The following is a 23,333-nucleotide window of genomic DNA, read 5'->3' on the forward strand; positions in this document are numbered from 1 at the left end:
TGTGTAACACCTCATTAGTTTTTGCTGCAAGGAGCTTCTCACTATCGAATGACAGGTCTTCCACTGTGGATTGGATTTCATGTGGGAACCCTGAGGATTTCAACCATAAAGCCCGGATGACTACAGCATTAGCGGTGGATCTTGCTGCTTTGTCCACTGTATCCAAGTATGCCTGTAATACTGTCCTTGCTATAAGCTGTTGTTTGGAAACCAATGATTTGAATGGTTCCCTTTTTTCCCTCCGGAATGTCATTAATTAAATCTATAAATTTACCATAATTCCTGGTTGGCAACTCTGATTAGTGTGGAGGAGGAATAGACCTTGCAGCCGAACAGGTCTAGTCTTTTACCGTCTTTATCAGAAGTGTGGACCTACACTGTTGTTGTCTCCCTCTCTGGTTGGCCACCTCTATGACACTTGAATTCAGTGTGGGGTGGGTAAATGAGAACTCTGTGCCTTTTGAGGGGACATAATATTTGTTGTCAGCCAGTGACGTTCCCCTGGTGTTATCTGGAATCACTGGCGTTATCTAGGTCACTCCAATCCTCAACTCTGGGAGCCAGCCTTACCCTGCTCTGCTGTGAGCACCCCCACTCCTGGGCTGTTCACACATAGCTTCTGGCATTAAAGCTACTCCCAGCTACATGAGTGAGCACTTTTGGCCAGCGGCTGCTTGGATTGTGCAACCGAATGACACTAGCCAATATCTCCGGTCTCAGACACAACCCTAGGAACCTCCATCTTGCAGTCTCCAGTTATGCCCGCTGGACACTGCAAGCTTATATGAGTTTGTCAGTTTAACAAAGAAATTGATATGTACCAGGCTTGTTATCTCAAGAGGAGTCTCTGACGCGCTTCAAACCAAATGCACTGCTTCAGGTAGAATAAACAAACAAATTTATTAACTACAAAAGATAGATTTTAAGTGATTATAAGTCAAAGCATAACAAGTCGGATTTGGTCAAATGAAATAAAGGCAAAACGCATTCTAAGCTGATCTTAACACTTTCAGTGCCCTTACAAACTTAGATGCTTCTCACCACAGGCTGGCTGGTTGCCCTTCAGCCAGGCTCTCCCCTTTGATCAGCGCTTCAGATACTTGGTGGTTGTGTCTGTAGATGGAGGTGGAAGAGAGAGCAAGCATGGCAAACATCTCTCCCTTTTATCATGTCCTTTCTTCCCTCTTGGCTTTGCACCCCCCCCCCCCCCGTCAGAGTCAGGTGAGTATTACCTCATCATAGTCCCAAACTGACTAAGCGAAGGGGGTGACTCACTGTCCAACAGATCCTTTGTTGCTGTCTATGTCAGTGTCTTTTGTTCCTGTGAGGCTGGGCTGGGTTTGTCCCATACATGCCCTGATGAGGTGTGAACTGCCCCTCTGCTCTTGGAGAGTTTTGCCTGGGCCTCTGCTCCTGGAGAGTTTTTGCCTAGCCTTGTTTTAAGCCATGAGGACACATTTTCAGCCTCTTAACTGTATATATCTATATATAGATATAGATAAATACACACACACACACACACACACATTATATATACAGTTGGGACTCACACCACACATTATATATACAGTTGGGACTCACACCACACATTATATATACAGTTGGGACTCACACCACAGCACCTCCTCCTGGTTGTCTCTGGGAATTAGCTCAGTCCAGTGGAGCACCCTCTCCTGGTGGTGTCCCAGCTGCTGCCCCACCCTTGGCTGGCATCTGAGCCTGCGTCACTCACCAGCTCGAGGCATCCTCTTCAGGACCACTGCCCTCCAGTAGTGCCCCTTGGTCCAGCCACACCCCCTTCCGGGGGTGGGTGTTAACATCAGTCTCTCTGCGCCCCAGCCACCATGTCCAACCATACACCCTAAAGTCTAATCCCTCCTGTCAGGGATCTGGCGTAGTCTGTAATGGCTGCTCCCCATGGCCTATGGCTCGGTGTACTGAAAGGGGGGAAGGAGGGGACCCAGGCCCACCCTCTAATCTGGATCTTGGCCCAAGGACCCTCTGGTGGCAGCCTCACTGTCCTCCTTCTCTCCCCTCGTGTGTCCACTTCCTTGGGCTGCTTCCTTTATGGCCCCTTTGCACCCACTAGGCCCTGCCCTTCAGGGCCTGCAGCCTGGTAGGCTATGGGCTAGAGCTCCCTTCTGCTCCCTGAGCCTATCAAGCACTGCGCTGTCCACGGTGCTAGTCTCCCAGCTCTGGAGACTGACCTTCTCCTGTCAAAGCCTGGGACAGACTGACTCTCCTCTCCCTGAGCAGCCTTTTTATAGGGCTGAGCCTGGCCTGACTGGCTGTCTCCAATCTGGGCCCCGATTGGCTCCCAGTTAGCCCTTCTCTAAGTGGCTGCCCATCTGTGCGGGTGCACGGGCCTGCTGCAGCCCTCACTCTCAGGGAGTGGGGCAGTCGCCCCACTACTATATATATATATGAAATTACAATCTATAACAATGCTCAGTGCATCATGAGCCTTCTGAAGACGCTCAACATGACAAACTTTGCACTGGATACCACACAATCATATTATAAGGATGAACATGGGGGTGCAGGGTGCTCTCCCGTGGTACATGTGGGTGGTATGGTGGGAGGAGTATGGTGGGGGAGGCATAATTGCCTCATGTGGAGAGGAGGAGGAGTTGCTGATATTGGGGGAGATGTCTTGTTCTGTACTCTCCACCTCTGTGGGCTCTTCTAAAAGGTTCAGATATCCCCGTAGCCGAGGGTGGCAGTGGGGATCTGATGCTTTCCCAGTGTGGGTAAGAGGTCTTCTATAAGGTCCCCAAGATCTCACTACTGCCTGTGTGTGGGGAATGGCAGGGAGAGACCTATCCGGAGTGTTCGTACCATGTGGTATATCATGTCTATATATTGGTCTTGAGCGTAGAGGTCCAGATGTTATCGATGGTCTGGCAGGAGAGGAATGGTGTGGGAAGAACTCCTCTTCTTCATCTTCCTCACTCAAAAATGCAGAGGCCACGAGTGACAATTGGTTCTCCAGTACCGTGCGCACCAGGGAACCGTACATGCCTAGTAATAGGGACTCTGGCATTGAGGCTACCCCCAAGTTCTTCTGATGAAGTACGTGGCATGGTGCTGACAGCTTTCTTGCCAATGATGTCAGTGTCTGTGCCTTCATTGGTGCCGTTGTTTTATGAGGCAGTATGCTTGTCAGAGCAGCTCTCGGCGGTGTCTCCTTCAGTACAGATGGTGCTGTAGTGGAGGAGGAAGGCTTGGTCTTGCCTCTCGACTCCGCACTGGAACACTGGGGATCGGCATTGGCCACAGCACGGGCAGTAAGAGATGTTTGCGGTGTCTCATACATACTGAGGCACAGTGCAGTTGGCACTGATGATAGTGATTTGGCTGGAGAGCATTTTCTCTTGGATTGCTCGTTGTGTGGCAATGAGGAAGCTCTTTTCTTTGCCCTTTTTTTTTTTTTTTTTTTTAAGGAATGAGCATTTGCCAACGTCATTGGAAAGGTTTTCCTTGATCTGGCTCTGGTAGGAGTCTTGTGACCAGATTCAGAAGCAGGTTGCAGCGATTTTTCGATCAGGATCATTTTAAGCCTCAGGTCTCTGTAAGCCCAGGCTTTGAGGTTGCTACAGTAAGCGCACTTTTGAGATGTGTGACTCATCTAAGCACCTCATACAGTGTGTCTGCCCGACACTGACGTGCTCATCTGCCCCATCTGCTCTCTGCCCCGAAGCTGCCACCTCCTTGATGGCGTCACCGGGCACCTGAAGAGATGCCACAGCAAGTGGATCACTTTCAGCTGTGCCCTCTGCAGCCTGCCCTTCAAGACACAGAAGCAATGCAAGACGCACCAAGTCGCCTGCAGGAAAACGCCTCAAGGGAACAACACAATCTCCTCCCCTGGCTCCCAGCCCTCCCAGTGCGCTGGCCCACTGCTCCTGAGCCTCAACAAAGAAAGCCAACCTTGCAAGCTGCTGTCAAAAAGTCTGCCCCCATCGCCAGCAGAACAAGATGCTGCGATCGATAAGGTACCTGCTGCCTCGGGAAACATCACCCAGGACCTCGCCAGCAAGAAGCCTGTCTCACCCTCACATATCGCCAAGCAGATCTCCATGCTAAGATGACTCAGTGCTTCCTTACCACCTGTCCAGCATTTCCCCATCCCCAGAAGGATCAGCGCCCCACCGCGCATAGTTGCTTAAGATCCTATTACCAGAAGAACCAGCACCGCCACTCAGACCCAGCCAACTCCAACCGCTGGAGGAACCAGCGCCATGCCTCAGACTGCCCTGCCAGCTCCAGCCGTCAGAGGCGCCAGTGCCACGCCTGAGACCGCCCTGCAAACTCCAGCCACCAGAGGAGCCAGCGCCATTCCCCAGATCGCCTTACAAACTCCAGACATCACTGCAGGAACCAGCCCTGCCACCACACCAAAGCACCAGGCCTACATCGCCAGACGGACCAGTATGGCCCCCAAGTCCATTCTGCAGGACACTGCCTACGAGAGATCTCGTGCTCCAGCAGCAACCACCCAGGCAGCAGCCACTCATAGAAGGACCGGTGGTGTCCCAGCAACTCCTGAGCTGGACCGCATCTCTTGGACCACTAGCAATGCCAGCATCCTGCCAGAGATCCCGTCCCAGCACTCAACCGAAGGGAATCCAGACGCTTGAGAGAGAGGGTAGGCCAACCACGCAGCAGTCTCAAAGCCTGCATCGGACAAGGTCGAGGATCCTGAGGAACAGTGGCCGATGGTGAGGGCTGCCACACCATGGCAGACCGCCTGGACCGAGGAGCTACAAGCGGCAGCTTCCTTTGACGGCTTTGACCTCCTTGTAGACAGGCTCACACTTGCTCCAAACCACACCACCCCCACCAGGGGAGCCAGAAGTAGAGGCGCCAACCACCGCTATGATCCAGCAGCGACTTCCAGGATCCAAAAGCTGTACCAGGCGAACCGCTCCAAGGCCATGAGGGATATCCTAGATGGGCCCTCTCCCTACTGCATGATCCCATCTGAGCGTCTCTACAGCTACTTCAATGATGTATTCGACTGCAGAGCCCGGAACAACATGCAGTGCCCAGAGTGCCTCTGCCCCCTTCCACGTGTCGATGAAGCAGGTGTCCTGGAGACTGACTTTACGCCCAAGGAAGTGATGGCCAGACTCTCAAAAACAAAAAACACAGCTCCTGGGAAAGACGGTATCCCCTACAGCCTCCTGAAAAAGTGAGATCCCAGCTGCCTGGTCCTCGCCACACTCTTCAAACAGTGCAAGTGGTTCTGTCGGACTCCCAGCTCCTGGAAGAAGGCCATGATGGTGGTGGTGTACAAGAAGGATGCGCAGGATGACCCCAGCAACTGGAGGCCCATCTTGCTCTGCTCCACGATGTACAAGCTGTATGCCAGCTGCCTGGCATCGAGGATCATGGAGTGGTTAGTGAGTGGGGGAGCCATCAGCTTCATCCAGAAAGGCTTCATGTCCTGCGAGGGCTGCCACGAACACAACTTCGTCCTCCAAACCACCGTCGAAATGGCCAGAAGGGTGTGGAGGCAGTGTGCGGTATCGTGGCTCGACCTGGCTAACGCCTTTGGGTTCATGCCCCACCACCACATTTTTGCCATGCTCCAGGAGTTTGGGATGCCAGAGAACTTCCTTCGCATGATCCAAGAGCTGTATGAAAGAGGAAGCACCACCATTCACTCAGTCGAAGGGGAGACCGCCAAGATCCCGATCTGGAGTGGAGTTAAGCAGGGCCGTCCCCTCAGCCCCATCATCTTTAACCTCATCTGGGAGCCGTTGCTGCGAGCTATCTCCAATGGCACAGATGGCTTCAACCTCCACGGTGAGAGGGTGAGCGTCCTAGCTTACGCGGACGACCTGGTCCTGACTGCAGACAACCCAGAGAGTCTCCGAGGTATGCTAGATGCCACCAGTCGAGCTGCCGACTGGGGGGCTCCGCTTCAATGCAAAGAAGTGCACAACTCTCCACAGTGATGGCAGCAAAAGGGACTCGGTGCAGGTGATGGTGTTCCAGATCCAGGGTGAGCCCATCATTCCCCTGGCAGAGGGGCAGGCGTATCAGCACCTCAGCACGCCAGCGGGTTTCCATTTCTGGCAGACACCCGAGGACACTATCCAGGAGATCTTGCAGGATGCCGCCAAGATCAACATCTCTCTGCTGGCACTGTGGCAGAAGATAAATGCCCTGAACACCTTCCTGATGCACTGCATTTCGTTCGTCTTGAGGGGATCTGCCATGGCAAAGGTACCCCTTAACAAGGCAGACAAGATCGTACGGCAGCTGGTGAAGAAATGGTTGTTCCTTCCCGAGTAACGAGCTAGTCTACATTGCCCAAAGGTATGGCGGTGCCAGCGTCCCCCGCATGGGTGACCTGTGCTACGTCACGATGATCACCCATGCCTTCCATCTGCTGATGTGTCCTGACGCCACGGTAAGAAAAATCGCGGCAAACACTCTCTGTGATACAACAAAGAAGTGGATCGGCAGAGCCTCCTCCCAACCAAGACATCACCACCTTCCTGAGTGGCTCCCTGGATGGCACATTCGGACGGGACAGGCGTGATACCGCTTCATTGTGGTCCCGTACTCATAACGCCACACATTACCTGGGGAAGCGGCCGCTGGGAGTGTTGCAAGGAGCACCAAGAGCTGGGAGTCCTGGTGCCGCAGATCAGGTCCGACAACATGGCATGCTGGAGAGGACCCTGAAGGCAGTCATCCATTCACTGTACGTGGAAACTCTAAAGTGTAAACCGGACCAGGGTAAAGCCTTCGAGCTGACCAGCAAGTGGGATGCCAGCAACCACTTCCTCACCGGGGGCGGCTTCACCCATTTCGCCAACTGGTGGTTCATCCACCGAGCCCAGCTGAACTGTGTCCCGCTCAATGCAGCCATCCACCACGGGAACCGAGACCAGCATTGCAGGAAGTGCTGCTACTCCAACAAGACCCTGCCCCACGTCCTGTGCAGCTGCAAGCCCCACTCCAGAGCCTGGCAGCTGTGCCACAATGCCATCCAGAATCGCACCTGGGGGAGGTTGCCGTGAACTGCGCCATGCCTGGTACCGAAACCAGCTACGACCTGACGTGGTCATCACTGAGGCCCAGAAAAAGATCATCCTCGTTGACGTCACAGACTCCTTTTGAGAACAGGACCCCAGCCTTTCATGAAGCCTGAGCTCGTAAGCTGGAAAAGTACGCTCCGCTGGCAATACCCTGAGAGCAAAGGACTACGAAGTGCAGATGGATGCCCTGATCGTCGGAGCGCTGCAACGAGTGTGTGCTGTGGACCTGCGGGATCGGTCGACTCTACACACGGCTCATGCGACACTTCATGGTCTCAGACACCATCCGATGGTCCAGGGACATCTACATCAAACATGTCACCGGCCACTGACGGTACCAGGAGGCGTCAGCCAGAAAGACATCGTGCATCAACTACGAGAAAGGGACTGAGAGACTTTTTTCATTGGACCATATGAACTGGAACCATAAACTCACTGAACATTAAATCTCACCAAATGAGGGTAAATCCATCCGGATCATCGTATCCCCTCATTATACTCCACACCTGAACATAGCCATTATATGAACAACATATCCTCATATCTCAATGTCTGTACTTTGACCCATCAACCTTTTATCCCCAATCGGGGTATTGCAGATTATGTATTCCTTACGACACCCGATCTTAAACTGAATTTCACACCCTCAATAATCTGTACATTATTCCCTGATAATCAGAAACTTCTATGCTTAAATTCTGTACCATTCACTTTTTTATTTTTTTTAAACATATTAACATTTTTAAACCTGTTCTTATCAAAACTTCCTAACTATACGGTGAGGCACTAGAACAAATTACCTTGGGAGGTTGTGGAATCTCCATCACTGGAGGTTTTTAAGGTTTTTCAGACAAATACCTGTCAGGGATGATCTAGCTAATACTTAGTCTTGCCTCAGTGCAGGGGATTGAACTAGATGACCTACTGAGGTCTCTTCCAATCCTGTATTTCTATGATTGAGTGAAAAAAGTACAAGATCAATTTCAATAACTTATAAAATTCCACTAACTTTAGGCTTTGGTGGCCAAAGCAGTACCAAGTATTGGAGATAGTACATAAAATTTGGATTTTAGGAGCCATTGGTACCTAGGTTGAAAAGTAAACCTGAAGTCAGGACCTCCTATAGCTCCTTCCACTTTACTTGAAGAGAATTAAAAACAAATATTTTTATTGGATTTTTTTCTCTAAAATAAAAAGGGAGAAGTAATAAGGTGCAGTGATAAAACAGTAGCCAAAGTGGGAGCTACAACAACATAAAAAAGCCCTGGAGACAAACATCAAATGCAATGAAGAAAATACAGGCCAGAATGTAAGCTTTCAGAAAGCTGTCTGCTTTCAGTTGTGCTCAGTCAGACAGCCTTTTAGTGTTGTTTGACTAAATGTGAAACCAGCACTGTGAAAAATAATAGAGTACTTAATGGACAATATCATAATACAGTATTTCTAAAGATGGTGGAAATACCTTAATAGTATGGGCTGTTTTATCACTCGAGAAAACAAATTGTTTTCACTGCTCAGTTCTATTGTCTCTCTCTTTCAGTAACAGAATTCAATTAGCTTTTATCTTTGTCTACCCTCTTTAAATTCAAGGTGTTTATGATTAATTTCTTTGTGTTAATGGATTATTTTCTATGGCAATTTAAACTGTCCATCATAAAAATTCCAAAAGATGAAACTAAGGTGACATATTAGCAGTTAAAAAAATAACTTCATCAAGAAAGTAGCTGATGGAAAAGAGGAACTTTTTAAAGTTAATTTTGGCCTGTAAAACAAACAAGGTAACTGTACAAATTCACTGGGAATTCTTGAACAGTTCCTGAATCCTTCTGCATTGTCTGACTAATTCTGGAATTATTCCAGGAGCTGCACAGTGATAGAGAATGGCTTGAAGACAAAATTCACCACTCTGCTATGTACAGCAGAATAGACTCCATTATTCTGCTCCCACTAAATATGCAGATTTCTCACTGGAAGCGTGAAAGGAGAGCAGAATATTAGAGTTGAGGTCTTCTGCATGACTCAGAAGCATTTTGCCCATAAAATTCAGTTCTGATCTTAGATACAATCACCAGCCAAATTCACCACTACTCTCAATATGTTCATTTTCAGTCAGGTACTACATCTTCTGATTTTTCAAGGCACATACACTATCATGTGTCTGAGATCACAGCTGAGACTGAAGAGGAGAGTGAAGAGAAACAGAAAGAAAACACATATTCCAGAAAATACTGTATCACACTTTCTTAAATTTATTATCTAAATATATATATATATATATATATATATATATATATATATATACAGAAAAATTATTCATGTTACCAGAAAACATATGAAGTTGGATTTATCACTGAGCACCTTTGTAGTGCTCTCACAGTTCTCAGGGTACCCAGGACTGAGAGTGTTGTCTGTGTCTATTCACAGATAGAGCAAACCCCTATCTTGTTGTAATGTTCCTTTTTCATCTCCAAGTGGGTTAGATTGTTTGCAGTTCTCTCTGATGGTTTTCCATTAATTGCTTTAGGATGAACAACTGAACCCTGCAATACATCACCACCTAACCAGACAGGGGTGACAACTGCCTCCTGCTTGAATGGGTCACTGAGACATATTATGCCCTGGGACTAACTTTTACTCAAGGAACATCAAGCATACTTTCAACATAATTATATTATTCTTTAAATATCCATACATATAGCCATAATGATTATGAGTCTTGATAAATTGCAAACTTTCTGTAAATACATCAGGAGTTGGCAACCTTCAGCACGCAGCCCATCAGGATAATCCGCAGGCAGGCCATGAGACATTTTGTTTATGTTGACCGTCTGCAGGCACAGCCCCCTGCAGCTCACATCTTATTTTTTTAAAATTTTTGCAATGTGAAAGACCTACACAAATAACAGGAGGAACTGACTAAGAGGAACTGACTAACTGATTTTAGAAGGAAAACTGTGAATCTGTCTAGACACAAAGTACTGTCCAACACAACGAATAACCAAACTGCAAAAAAGAGGAAAATATTTATTTTCTCCCATTTGTTACAGTATTAAAAGTTACTCTTCTCTGAAGTGAAGATGACAGGCTCTGGTAATCCACGCTTTTGTAACTTCCAGACTAGTCCTCTGGACATGCTCAACATACTGACCAGAAGGGCTATACAAAAGCTGCAAATGGTCTGTAATGATGCAGTTCCCACCTACATTGGAGAGAGAAACTGGAGAGAGCACATCATCATAACAGTATACCGCACTCTGCAATGGCTCCAATCCAATTGCAGATGATGTTTCTGATCTTCAGAGTCCGTAACTGTCTGGATCTCATTTATCTGTATCACTTGACTACAACTGCAATCATTGTGGGTTCTGCTGAGTAGCTGATGATTCCCAGGACCAAATGTGCAGTGGCAAAGGGCTGTCTATTTCTACCAAAGAGATCATCATCACACTCACACCATTACTAAAATGACCTAAGAGCAACTTGTTTGCAGTGTTGTAGCTGTGTTGGTCCCAGGATATTAGAGAAAGGTGGGTGCCGTAATCTTTCATGGGATCAACCTCTCTTCGTGAAAGAGCAAACAGTACTATGCACTAACTAGCAGTCATCTCCCAATTCCTGCCTGCATTACAGTTGTCCCTGGCACAGAGACATCCCCCACTGTTTTTCCTCTAGGAAGCAGGTGTCCTTAGTTATAATTTATCTATTGGGAAGACATCACTTTCACTTGTTTGCCTAATATACAGACATACAGTTCAGTTTTCCTAATTGGCAAATGGCTAATGTCACAACAACTCTAGCAAACAAGCAGGAATTCCTTAAATGCAATCTTCCATCCTTACCCTTCTTAATGAGTTATCTTCCAATATTAAATAGAAAACTCCTCTATTTCAATGTGTCATTGCAAAAGAAGGTAAAGCTTACATAAGAACTTTGAATATAAAACATTTTTTCTTGTAAACTTGGGTTAATTTTGTGCAATTGAAGGAATGTTGTATTGACCACAACCAAGCAAGTGGACAGGCAACGCACAAACTTCTCTAAAGAAGCTCTGCAAACATACAGCACCCATGCTAATGCTAAGATTCTCTGGAACTGTAACTATCTGTGATGCTAAATTGGGCAAAATTGTCTAGTATTTTTCTGATGTGGACAAAAGCTCACTAAAGGCTAAAATGAGACCACAGAACTGATGACACTTGTGTCCAATCAGGATTTGAAACCAGGTTTTGTAAAGGCAAAAGGGTAGCTAGACCAATGAATGAGACCATTAAAATTAGAGAGTGAGGGGCAAACTCACTGCTTGCCAAGCACAGAAAACATTAGCTTAGCATGTGGTAGGGCAGTCCCTCATCAGATATCTGTGGTATTGCTGAGCTCCTGAGAGCATGCGGTGTGTGCTCAGCCTTTGAAAGGGTGTGACAAGTGCTTGGTCCCTGCATGGATGTGAGTGAAAATTTGCATGGATGTGAGAGAAATTTTCAATTTTCCATCAGGAAAACTGAAATGATGGTCCTCAGGCCACCTGCCTGCAGGGCTCTTACCAAAGTCACCTTCTCCTTGCAGGCAGAAAACTTCCATTTCAGCTCTTCCCAAAGACGTCTATTTGGAATGTCTCTCCAGCCAGACATTTTGAGGTTTTTATTTTTTGGCCCCATCTGGGATGAAATTTTTTTCTCAAGCTTTGAAACATTCAGCAGATCGAAATTTGTGCTTCCCTCCCAGCAGGGCTGGCGCAGCGTGGCCTCAGGCTGGCCTCTCCCCGGGGACCGGGGGGGAATGGTGAGGGTAACGAGGGCCGGCCCCTCACTGGCCCGTGGCGGGGGGGCGGGTCAGGCTCCCAGTCGGCTCTCGCGGGGGTGGGGGTGACGCACGCCCCAACCTCCCTGGCGGTCAGCGCTCGGCTGTAGGGCAGCGGCGCAGGCGCAGCGGCCAGCACGAGCCCAACCCAGCCCCGCACGAGACCGCGTGCTGGTGACGCGATGAGCGGGTCGCGCGCCCACTAGCGGGCGTGGCTTGGCTTCGCAGTCTGGTTCCGGCTCTCGACCGCGCGCGTCATTAGCCGCGCCCCTCGCTAGACGCTCCGGCCTCTGCCCCGCTTCCTGCTGCCGCTTGCCGGGCACATGCCTGGGAGTTTCCGGATCCGGGGCAGCCGACAACCGCCGTTCAGTGCCGCGTGCGCAGTCGCTGTGACCGTTGCCCCGGCAGCTCCGCTCTCGCCATGAAGATCACGCGGCAGAAACACGCTAAGAAACATATGAGCTTCTACAAGAACAACTTCGGCTTCCGGGAGCCCTTCCAGGTGCTGCTGGACGGGACTTTCTGCCAGGCCGCGCTGCGCAACAAGATCCAGATCCGCGACCAGCTGCCCGGCTACCTGGCTGGGGCCACGCAGCTCTGCACCACCCGGTCAGTGGCTGCGCGGGGTGGGGGGCGCGGCGCAAGCTGTCACGTGACCAGCCTTCAAAGGGGATCCTGGCAGTTACAGGCCTCTTAATCTAACTTCAGTACCAGGCAAATTGGCTGAAAGTGTAATGAAGATCAGAATTATCAGACACATAGATGGGCATGGCTTGATGGGGATGAGGCAACATGGCTTTTGTAACAGGAAATCAATCCCACCAATCGATTAGAATTCATTGGTGGGGGGGGGGGTCAGCAAAAGTGGACAAGGGTTATCCATTTGCTATAGTGATTGTGGATTATCAAAAAGTCTTTGACAAGTGCCCTCACCCAAAGGATCTTAAGCCAAGGTCATTTCATGGATCAGTAACTGTTTAAAATATTATTTAGATTATAAGTGTACTCTCTATACCATTAAGTTTGTGGAGGATAGCAAGCTGGGAGGAATTGCAAGTGCTTTGGAGGATAAGATTAAAATTTTAAATGATCTGGACAAACTGAAGAAATGGTCTGAAGTAAATAAGATGGAATTCAGTAAGGACAAATGCAAAGTATTCCTATTAGGAAGGACCAATCAATTGTACACAAACAAAATGGGAAATGACTGCCTAGGAAGGAGTACTGCAGAAAGGGATCTGGGGGTCATAGTCAATCACAAGCTAAATGAGTCAGCAGTGTAATGCAGTTGCAAAACAAACATAATTCAGGAATGTATTAGTAAGAATATTATAAGCAAGACACAAGAAATAATTCTTCCACTCTACTCCACGCTGATTAGCCCTCAACTGAAGTATTGTGTCCAGTTCTGGGCACCACATTTCAGGAAAGATGTGGACAGATTGGAGAAAGTCCAGAGAAGAGCAGCAAAAATGATTAAAGGTCTAGAAAACATGACCTATGAGGGAGGATTGAAAAAACTGGGTTTGGTTAGTCTGGAGAAGAGAAGACTGGCGGGGAGGCATAGCAGTTTTCAAGTACTTAAAAGGTTGTTACAAGGAGGAGGGTGAAAAATTGTTCTTAATCTCAGGATAGGACAAGAAGCAGTGGGCTTAAATTGCAGCAAGGGCGGTTTAGGTTGGACATTAGGAAAAAACATTCCTTACTGTCATAGTGGTTAAGCACGGGAATAAATTGCATAGGGAAGTCGTAGAATCTCCATTATTGGGGGTTTTTAAGAGCAGGTTGGACAAACACCTGTCAGGGATAGTCTAGATAATACTTAGTCCTGCCTTGAGTGCAGGGGACTGGACTAGATGGCATCTCAAGGTTCCTTCCAGTTCTATGATTCTAAGATAGGAAACAAATGATTGGAGTAAATGATCAATTTTCACAGTGGGGAGAAATAAGTAATGGTGTCCCTCAGGGATCTGTACTGGAACCAGTGTCATTGAACATATTCATAAATTATTTTGAAAAGGAGGTTAACAGTGAGGTGGCAAAGTTTGTAGATAGTACAAAACTACTCAAGATAGTTAAGTCCAAAGCAGATTGTGAAGGGTTACAAATGGATCTCATAAAACTGGATGATTGGGCAAGAAACTGGCAGGTGAAATTCAATGTAGATAAATGCAAAGTAATTCACATTGACAAACAGTCCTATTTATATACAAAATGATGGAATCTAAATTAGCTGTTACCACTCAAGAAATAAATCTTGGAGTCGTGAATAAGTTCTCTGAAAACATCTGCTCAATGTGCAGCTGGAGTCAAAAACTGACAAAGTTAGGAACCATTAAGAAAGAGAGAGATAATAAGACAGAAAATATCATAATGCCACTATATAAATCCATTTTCTGCCCGCACCTAGAATATTGCCTGCAGTTCTCATTGCCCCATCTGAAAAGAGAGAGATTAGAATTGGAAAAAGTACAGAGAGATGCCAAAAAAAAAAAATATTCAGGCTATGGAAGAGCTTCCATATGAGGAGAGATTAAAAAGACTGGGACTGTTCAACTTTGAAAAAAGACAAGCAAAGGGGAATAATATAGAGAGGTATAAAATCATGAATAGTGTGAAGAAATGGGAAGTGTTGTTTATCTAACACACAGACCGCGGGGTCACCCAATTAAATTAATAGGCAGCAAATTTAAAACAAACATAAGGAAGTACTTCAGACAATGCTCAGTTAGCTGTGGAACTCATTGCCAGGGAGTGTTATGAAGGCCAAAAATATAACTTGGTTCAAAAGAGAATTAGTAAATTCATGGATGGGTTTAGGGTTTTTGGAACCCAAAGCAGCGGTCATTTAATTAGCAGGGTTTTTTGTGTTTTTTTTTTTTTTTTAAGGCAGTGATAGGAATAACTTGTGAACATAGATTTATTTAAAAAAACAGAACCAAAAAAGAGCCACCATGGCTAAATAAGAAATTTGAAGAAGTCGTGAGAGGGAAAAAAGGCATCCTTTAAAAAGTGGAAGCGAAATCCTAGTGAGGAAAATAGAAAGGAGCATAAACTCTGGCAAATAAAGTGTAAAAATATAATTAGGAAGATCAAAAAGGAATTTGAAGAACACCTAGCCAAAGACTCAACAATTTTTTTGCTATTTTTTTTTAAGTACATCAGAAGCAGGAAGACTGCTTAACAACCAGTGAGGCCATTGGACTATTGAGATGCTAAAGGAGCACTCAAGGATAGTAAGGCCATTGTGGAGAAACTAAATGATTTCTTTGCGTTGGTCTTCACGGTTGAGGATGTGATGGAGATTCCCAAACCTGAGCCATTCTTTTCAGGTCACAAATCTGAGGAACTGTCCCAGATTGAGATGTCATTAGAGGAGGTTTTGGAACAAATTGATTAACTAAACAGTAATAAGTCACCAGGACCAGATGGTATTCACCCAAGAGTTCTGAAGGAACTCAAATGTGAAATTGCAGGACTACTAATTGTCGTCTGTAGCCCATCATTTAAATCAGCTTCTGTACCAAATGACTGGAGGATAGCTAATGTGACACCAATTTTTAAAAAGGGGTCCAGAGGTGGCCCTGGTAATTACTGGCCAGTAAGCCTGACTTCAGTACTGGGCAGATAAGAACAAAATTGTCAGATACGTAGATAAACATAATTTGTTGGTGAATAGTCAACATGATTTTTGTAAAGGGAAGTTGTGCCTCATCAATCTACTGGAATTCTTTCAGGGGATCACCAAGCATGTGGACAAGGGGGATCCAGTGGATATAGTGTACTTAGGTTTTCAGAAAGCCTTTGACAGGATCTCTCACCAAAGGCTCTTAAGCAAAGTAAGCAGTCGTGATAAGAAGGAAGGTTCTCTCATGGATCGGTAATAGATTAAAAGATAGGAAACAAAGGATGGGAATAAATAGTCAGTTTTCAGAATGGAGACAGGTAAATAGTAGTGTCCCCCAAGAGTCTGTACTGGGCACAGTCCTATTCAACATATTCATAAATGATTGAGAAAAAGGGGTAAATAGTGAGGTGGCAAAATTTGATGATACAAAACTACTCAAGATAGTTAAGTCCCAGACAGACTGCGCAGAGCTACAAAAGGATCTCTCAAAACTGAGTGACTGGGCAACAAAATGGCAGATGAAATTCAGCGTTGATAAATGCAAAGTATTGCACATTGGAAAATATCATCCAAACTATACATATATATAAAAAATGATGGGGTCTAAATTAACTGTTACCACTCAAGAAAGAGATCTTGGAGTCTTGTGCATAGTTCTCTGATAACAGCCACTCATTGTGCAGCGGCAGTCAAAAATATTGGGAATCATTAAGAAAGGGATAGATAATAAGACAGAAAATATCATATTGCCTCTGTATGAATCCTTAATTACTGTGTGCAGATGTGGTCACCCCATCTCAAAAAAGATGTATTGGACTTTCAAAAGGTTCAGAAAAGGGCAGCAAAAATTATTAGGGGTATGGAACAGCTGCTGTAGGAGGAGAGGTTAATAAGACTGGGACTTTTCAGTTTGGAAAACAGATGACAAAGCGGGGATTATGGTGGACATCTGTAAAATCATGACTGGTGTGGAGAAAGTAAATATGGAAGTGCTGTTTACTCCTTCTTATAAAACAAGAACTAGGGACCGCCATATGAAATTAATAAGCAGCAGGTTTAAAACAAACAAAAGGAAGTATTTCTTCACACAACGCACAGTCAACCTGTGAAACTCCTTGCCAGAGGATGTTGTGAAGGCCAAGACTATAGCAGGATTCAGAAAAGAACTAGAAAAGTTCATGAAGGATAGGTCCATCAATGGCTATTAGCCAGGATGGGCAGGGCTTGAGTCCCTAGCCTCTGTTTGCCAGAAGCTGGGAATGGGCGACAGGATGGATCACTTGATGATTACCTGTTCTGTTCATTCATTGGCCATTGTTGGTAGACAGAATACTGGGCTAGATGGACCTTTGGTCTGACCCAGTATTGTTTGATATATGATTGGCATAAATAAGAGTGCTTTTAACTAAAATTATTTTTATTAGATTTTAAACGAGCTCACGCACATGCTGTAGCAGTAAGGTTAGAGCATTTTAAACATTTATATTTAGTCAAAGTCTGAAACGGTTTTGAGGAATCAGCAACCACCCTTCTGGAGGCCATCCTTCTGTCCAGTTGCTGGGTAGTTTAAAGGTGCTAGATTTTTGCCCCAAAAAAAGCTTTCATGGAGTGCTTTAATTTTTTTTTTTTTTTTTTTTGTATAGCTAACTTAAAACACATGACTTATAGTGACTCCTGGTGGGTCATCATGGTAACCCCTGGGGGGTTACCAATTTTTTTAGTTCTAGCAACCTACTTATTTTTTATTATTAAAGCATTTTTAGTTATAACAATAAATTTATATACCAGACACTTAACCAACGTCAACTGTTCAAACATTCCTTCCATTCTTATGATACATTAACTCTATCTCATTCTGATTAGAAAAACTGCAAAAATGCAGCTGAATGGCCTTGCCTTTCAGAGTGTAAGATTATTCCTAACTCTGTGGTATTTGGTTTTCAGCTAGCAGTGGCTGACTGAAGTACTGTCAAGTTCTGGGGTTACACGCAGGCATGTCAAATTCTAGGAGTTCCAGGCTCATCAATGGCTATTAGCCAAAATGGTCAGGGATGCAGCACCATGTTCTGGATCTGTGTAAACCTGTGACTGCTAGAAGCTGGGTCTGGGCAACTTAGGATGGATTACTTGATAAATTGCCCTGTTCTGTTCACTCTCTCTGAAGCATCTGGCACTGGTCACTGTCAAAAGACAGCAAAGAATCCTGTGGCACCTTATAGACTAACAGATGTTTTGGAGCATGAGCTTTCGTGGGTGAATACCCACTTCTTCAGATGCATCTGAAGAAGTGGGTATTCACCCACGAAAGCTCATGCTCCAGAACGTCTGTTAGTCAATAAGGTGCCACAGGATTCTTTGCTGCTTTTACAGATCCAGACTAACACGGCTACCCCTCTGATACTTGTCAAAAGACAGGATACTGAGCTAGAAGGACCATTGGTCTGACCCAGTATGGCCATTCTTGTGTTCTTATGACCTGACTCCAACCAGCTTCACCACAGTGAAACTGCCCAGAAGCAGATCAGTTCCCCTTGGGATGGAACTGTGTGCTTGGAGAGGTACTTGGAGTAGGGGTTTTGCTCAGAGATGACTCCCTCTTTTTCCCCAGCATCCACATGATGCAGCAATGGTAACCTTTGCTATTTCCCATGGTATCCGTGGGCAGGGGCAAGAGGAGGTAAGGAGAGAAAGCCGATTCCCGTCCAGCAGCACCGGAATTGGATGTTGGTGCCCCCAAGCTGGCCTCAGGGAGAGCACCCTGTGTCATCTGCTTCCCCAGTATCTGGGAAAGATGGTGTGCTTCTCACCAGGCATTGTCCTAAGTCAGTGGAGCCTCTCTACCTTTCCCTATTGTCCTTTGACCAGCAGGTTCAGACCTCTGGATATTGGGCATCTGATGAAAGTCTCATTGAGTGAGAGGGTTGGGCAGGTTGATGGGATAAATTAGTAAAAAGGAAGAAGAATATATATATGAGAATAGGAAATGTGTCAGAAAGAGAAAAAGATAAAAGGAGATGCAGTAAGTAGGACTGGTAGAATAATGTTTGTAAGTTTATTCTTATTTACCAGCAGTGAATTCACCCACCTGTGGTGCTGGTTAAATACTGTTCAGTGAATATATTAGGCAACAAATACTGGTGAAATTCATTGAATAAGATATTTTAAATGTTTTATCCTCTTTAATCAGCCCTAATAATAAGTTACATATTTTGAAATAGTCCTGTGGAAGGTTGATTGCAATTATGTTACAATTAAATCCAGTACTCACCTAGTGCACAGCTTGTTTTATTTCTTTAGGCTGGGATTTTCAAAGAACTTAACTTGAAATTCAGTGGTATCTGGGAAACTAACTCAGCACCCTTTGAAAATCCTATCCTTAGACTTCAGAAGGCACAGCTTTGTAGATATACCCTCAAGGGCATGGTAACACATGTTTTTCACTCTGCTTACTTTCAAAGATGGAATCATGTTTTAGCCATGTTGAGGAACGACTGTTGTAACTAGGTCCCCTGACATGGTTGGTCTTGCAGCATATGTGTAACCTTAGTCATTTTCATACTCCAATAGTTATTTCAACAGCAGAACTTCTCAAGCTTCATCAGGCAGAAGAGCCCCTGACTTACTGTGATATTACCAGAGTTCAATGCAAGATATGATGTACAATGGTAGTTGCATGGGTGACTTTAAAAAAAATAAAAAAAAAAAAAAAAAAAACATCATGGTTGCTTTGAAAAGGAAGTAAGTATAATGAACAAAAAGGAATTGTGTTTTGATGCCTAGGTAGTGGATTTTTTTGGTTTGTCCCAACCCATCTTTGCTTTCAACCAGGAACACCTGTTCCAAAAAGAATCCTTTACTTTGCAAGCTGGTGGAAGTACAGACAAACAACTGCCTCTTACATTGATGCATGTCTGTCGAACTGCTTTTCCTTCCACTTTATTGCAAATAAATCAGCAGTGACAGTCATGTAGCACAGAGCAGGCCAACCTAGATTTTAGCATTGTGCTGAGTAGAAATAGTTTGGCATATTCTGTCTCTTCACTTCAGGTTGAAAGCAGTGATTCAGTTTACGTTCATTTGATAGATCCTTTCATGTTCCCCATGTCCACAGAGTTGAAATCTACCACCTCTTCACCATCATCATCTGCTTTCTTCAGTTTCCCTTCATTTTTTAACCATGTGCAGTGGGAAAATGTTGAACTTTTAAAAAATAGAGAGAGAGATTTTTAGTATATCATTGTACGTAACAATGGCAACACAGAAACTAAAGACCAGGCTAACCAGCAGCATTATTAATTGGTTTTGTTCCATCATGCTGCTTTGCTTCAGGATTGCTTTGTTAGACGAAATAGATGCACTCTTAAAATTTTCTGAAAGAGTATGCAGTGAACTTTTGGGGTATGAGAGAAAACAAAAAGGAGTTTCATTTTCTTAATGGTATAACTGAGTGGATCAAAGCATTGCCCTAGCAATGGTGTAATTATGGTTGAAATGGCATTATCGTTGGAAGATGTGAATATGACTATCCACATATACCCATCTGAATACACATGTCTCTGAAGAAACCCCAGATAGTGTTGTAGGGCTCTAGACCCTTCCCAAGCCCTGTCAAGCTGTCTGTACTTTACAGAGACCCTGATTTTCATCGCCCCACATGCCCCTTTAATATGTAAATCCCAGAGAATGTTTCTGCTGAGCACCTGTAGTTGTGAACCTGCAAAATAGTAATCAAACTGATTGCACATCAGACATCCCAGTGCCTGTTTTTCTGTGTCATGCCAGTCAGAGTTGAGGTCTCTTAGCAACTCAATGGTCATACACATGAAGGCATAAATTAATACCACATACAGTAAATAAAGCAGTTGGCACCATTGCATGTTATTTTTAGTTGTGTTATGGTAGTGGTCTGTGTGCTAGGTGGTGTCTAAACATCTAGGAAGAGACAGTCCTCTACCCAAAGGGCTCACAGTCTTAAGAAATTTGAATTTCTTTGTAGTGGCCATAATTATATTGACATACATTTTTTAATGTGGTAATATATTTGTCTAGCAATTGAAGCAGTTGTATAAACATAAATAAGAGTATGAGGAGTTGACACTGCCATTGAATTGTCCCTATTTAATATTTCAAATGTTACTGGTCAGTCTTGTTTAGAACTATTGAGCATTTGCTGAAGTGAGATAAACTGTTATTTCGTTCAGATTATTGGGCACTGTGTGACAAGCAGAGAGCCTGATCAGAAAATGTTCAGCTAGAATCAAGCATTTTTGAGAATTCAAAATTTAAAATATCTTTGCAGTTGTATACAACAGTTGTGCAAGTAGTTATTTTCTTCCAGTAAATCACTCTTATTTTTGCTCTTTAGATGTGTTTTAAAAGAATTGGAGGCATTGGGGAAGGAACTTTATGGAGCAAAGCTAATTGCCCAAAGATTTCAAGTTCGAAACTGTTCCCACTTCAAAGATCCAGTGGGTGGCTCAGCATGTCTATTGTCCATGACTGAAGAGGGTAATCCTCATCACTATTTCATTGCTACGCAGGTAATACATTTTGAAATAAAGTTAAGCCATACTTCCTAAATCTATTCTCTGATTCCTAAGTATTAGGAATTCTGTCAACTATGAACATGAGATTTATATGGTTTGTTGGGACTAAATTTATAAGACTTGCATGCCCAAGACAAGTAACTTTACATGCAAATTACAAAATGGGAAAATTGTAGGTTGCATGCAAAGTTACCAGTTTTGTCAGCACAAGTGAATGATTAGCTGTTACTGTAGTCAGCTCCCTAAAACAGAATGACCATTTTAAAAAAACAAGCAGCAGATGTGATTTTTGCTTGATGAATGGGAACAAAAAGATTGTATGTGCCCTGATTGCATGTCCACCAGTCTGTGTTAGCATTTTTATTAAAATGCTAAACTGGACATTTGGAATAGATTTTGGTTCATCTTTTTTAAATAGAAAATGATATTTAAACTGGCAAGTGCTGTTGAAACCTGGGTGCAGATAAGACATTGTAATTAAGTCTATTATTGTGACTTTACGTGCATACACTAGCACTTTTATGTATTTGAATCTGAATCTGTTTTATATTCTGCATTACGTGAAAATAAGATGGTTTGCTAGAATCTTATATAGCATCTTCTATTAGAACATTTACCTCTTTTGCATATTACTAGGGCAATTACCTGTTTACCTGTTCTAAACACATTTTTTTTCTGTCCACAAAGGTAGGAGGTAAATTTCCATCATCCATATCCCTGATAGTGACTTTTTTTATAGAATGTATCTGTCTTTGTTTTAAAAGTAGTTGTATTTGAATTGAATGTTTGGTCCATTCCAAAATATTGACTGATGTGTTTGATTTTGACAGGACCAGGATTTGGCAACAAAAGTGAAGAAAAAGGCTGGAGTTCCTCTTCTCTTTATTATTCAGAACACTATGGTGCTGGACAAACCTTCTCCGAAATCACTGGCATTTGTTCAAGCCATGCAGGCAAATCAGCTTGTTCCAGAGCACCAGAAACAAAGTATTGAGCATCTTAAAGAAGAACAGGGACTAGTAAAGGAGTCTGAAAACAGAAGAAAACGTAAGAGGGCAGGTGGCCCCAATCCTCTCAGCTGCCTGAAGAAAAGGAAAAAGGTGCAGGAGACCCAACAGCCTTCCGCTACTAAGAAGAAACGAAAAAGAAAACGAAACCGAGCTAAATCAGAAGCAAAGGCAGTGTCTGTGCACCTGAGTGTGAAAGCATAAAGCCGCCCATATAAACTGTACTGGACCTGAATACAGCTTGAACTTTGTGCAAAGAAAAAAAAATTCTTACAATTCTAATATGAAAATAAGTGTTTATTTTTATGAAATATTATATTCTTCATTGTAACTTTCACCACCTTTGTATATTTATATCATCCCAATAATATACCTTGCTCTTTATTAATCAGATAACTACAAAACATTTTTCCCCCACTATAACCACAAGTCTGCCCTCACTGAGAAATTGGAGAGCTGTTATGTTGCAAAATCTGGTATCTGGAGTGCCCCAAGTAGTGGGACTTTTATTATTATTTATTATTTCTCTGTGCACACAACTGCGCTCACATGTACAAATTGTGTGTATATTATTCCTGGCTCTGCCTTAGCTGGGACCTAAGGAGGAAGTGTAAATGAGTTTTATGAATTTTCCTGTAAGGTGTTAAAACAGGATCTCCTCAAACTGCATCAGACCATGCCTGGATTTCCCACTCTCATGTAAGCCAATGTTCAATTTCCAGGCCTGTGCGTTCAGTAAAGCTTCTTCTAATGTCAGTATTCATTGCTTTTTCTGTAGGTACATTTATTGTTGAAACTCAAACGCAGTTCAAGTTAAATCAAGATGGACAAACCACCTGGATTCTCCTGAGGCCTCTGCCTTAGAAGGCTGCTACCTATGCAGGATGTATACCCCCTGCTAGTCTTCCACCTGGCTAGTGTGGCTAGTTTCCTTCCAGGTCTTTTCCCTGACCCAGCACCTCCTGCAGGAGACTTTCCTACTCCTTGCACCTCTCCCCTCAGTTGACCTGCTCATTGGTCTCTTTGTCTCACCACTTGGGAGGCAGCTAGTTAGTAACAGGTTATGCCCAACTCCCTACAAGGGGTCAGCCTACCTTTTGACTGTTTTCCTGGACAGTACCAGTGCCTGAATAGGTCACTTAGGCACAGGAGAAATGGTAGGAGCAAGTGTGCAACTTGGTCATGCTGAAACATAGTGCCACACAAGAGAAGTGAGGTGGTTCATAGTATGGCGCATCCAAGCTGGAGCTGTGAAACACTTGGCTAGTTGGCAGTGGTGAGGGCTGTATCTTTTGCAGTC

The 23,333-nt window shown here is 44.5% G+C and overlaps 1 protein-coding gene and 1 long non-coding RNA gene across 2 annotated transcripts; one reads left to right on the forward strand and one right to left on the reverse strand.

The window, feature by feature from the left end:
* Positions 1–10,059: 10,059 nt before the first annotated feature.
* Positions 10,060–11,929, reverse strand: LOC127045430 (uncharacterized). Its single transcript, XR_007772700.1, has 2 exons — positions 11,597–11,929; positions 10,060–10,254 (listed from the first exon to the last, which is right to left on the reverse strand). It is a non-coding gene; the product is annotated as an uncharacterized LOC127045430 (long non-coding RNA).
* A 175-nt stretch (positions 11,930–12,104) lies between these two features.
* UTP23 (UTP23 small subunit processome component) lies at positions 12,105–22,792 on the forward strand. Its single transcript, XM_050941321.1, has 3 exons — positions 12,105–12,461; positions 20,846–21,020; positions 21,857–22,792. The coding sequence occupies exons 1-3, from the start codon at positions 12,274–12,276 to the stop codon at positions 22,235–22,237; spliced, it is 744 nt and encodes a 247-aa protein (XP_050797278.1). The 5' UTR covers positions 12,105–12,273; the 3' UTR covers positions 22,238–22,792.
* The last annotated feature ends 541 nt before the right edge of the window (positions 22,793–23,333 follow it).

Source organism: Gopherus flavomarginatus, chromosome 2 (assembly GCF_025201925.1).
Source record: "Gopherus flavomarginatus isolate rGopFla2 chromosome 2, rGopFla2.mat.asm, whole genome shotgun sequence".
Classification (NCBI taxonomy): Eukaryota; Metazoa; Chordata; order Testudines; family Testudinidae; genus Gopherus; species Gopherus flavomarginatus.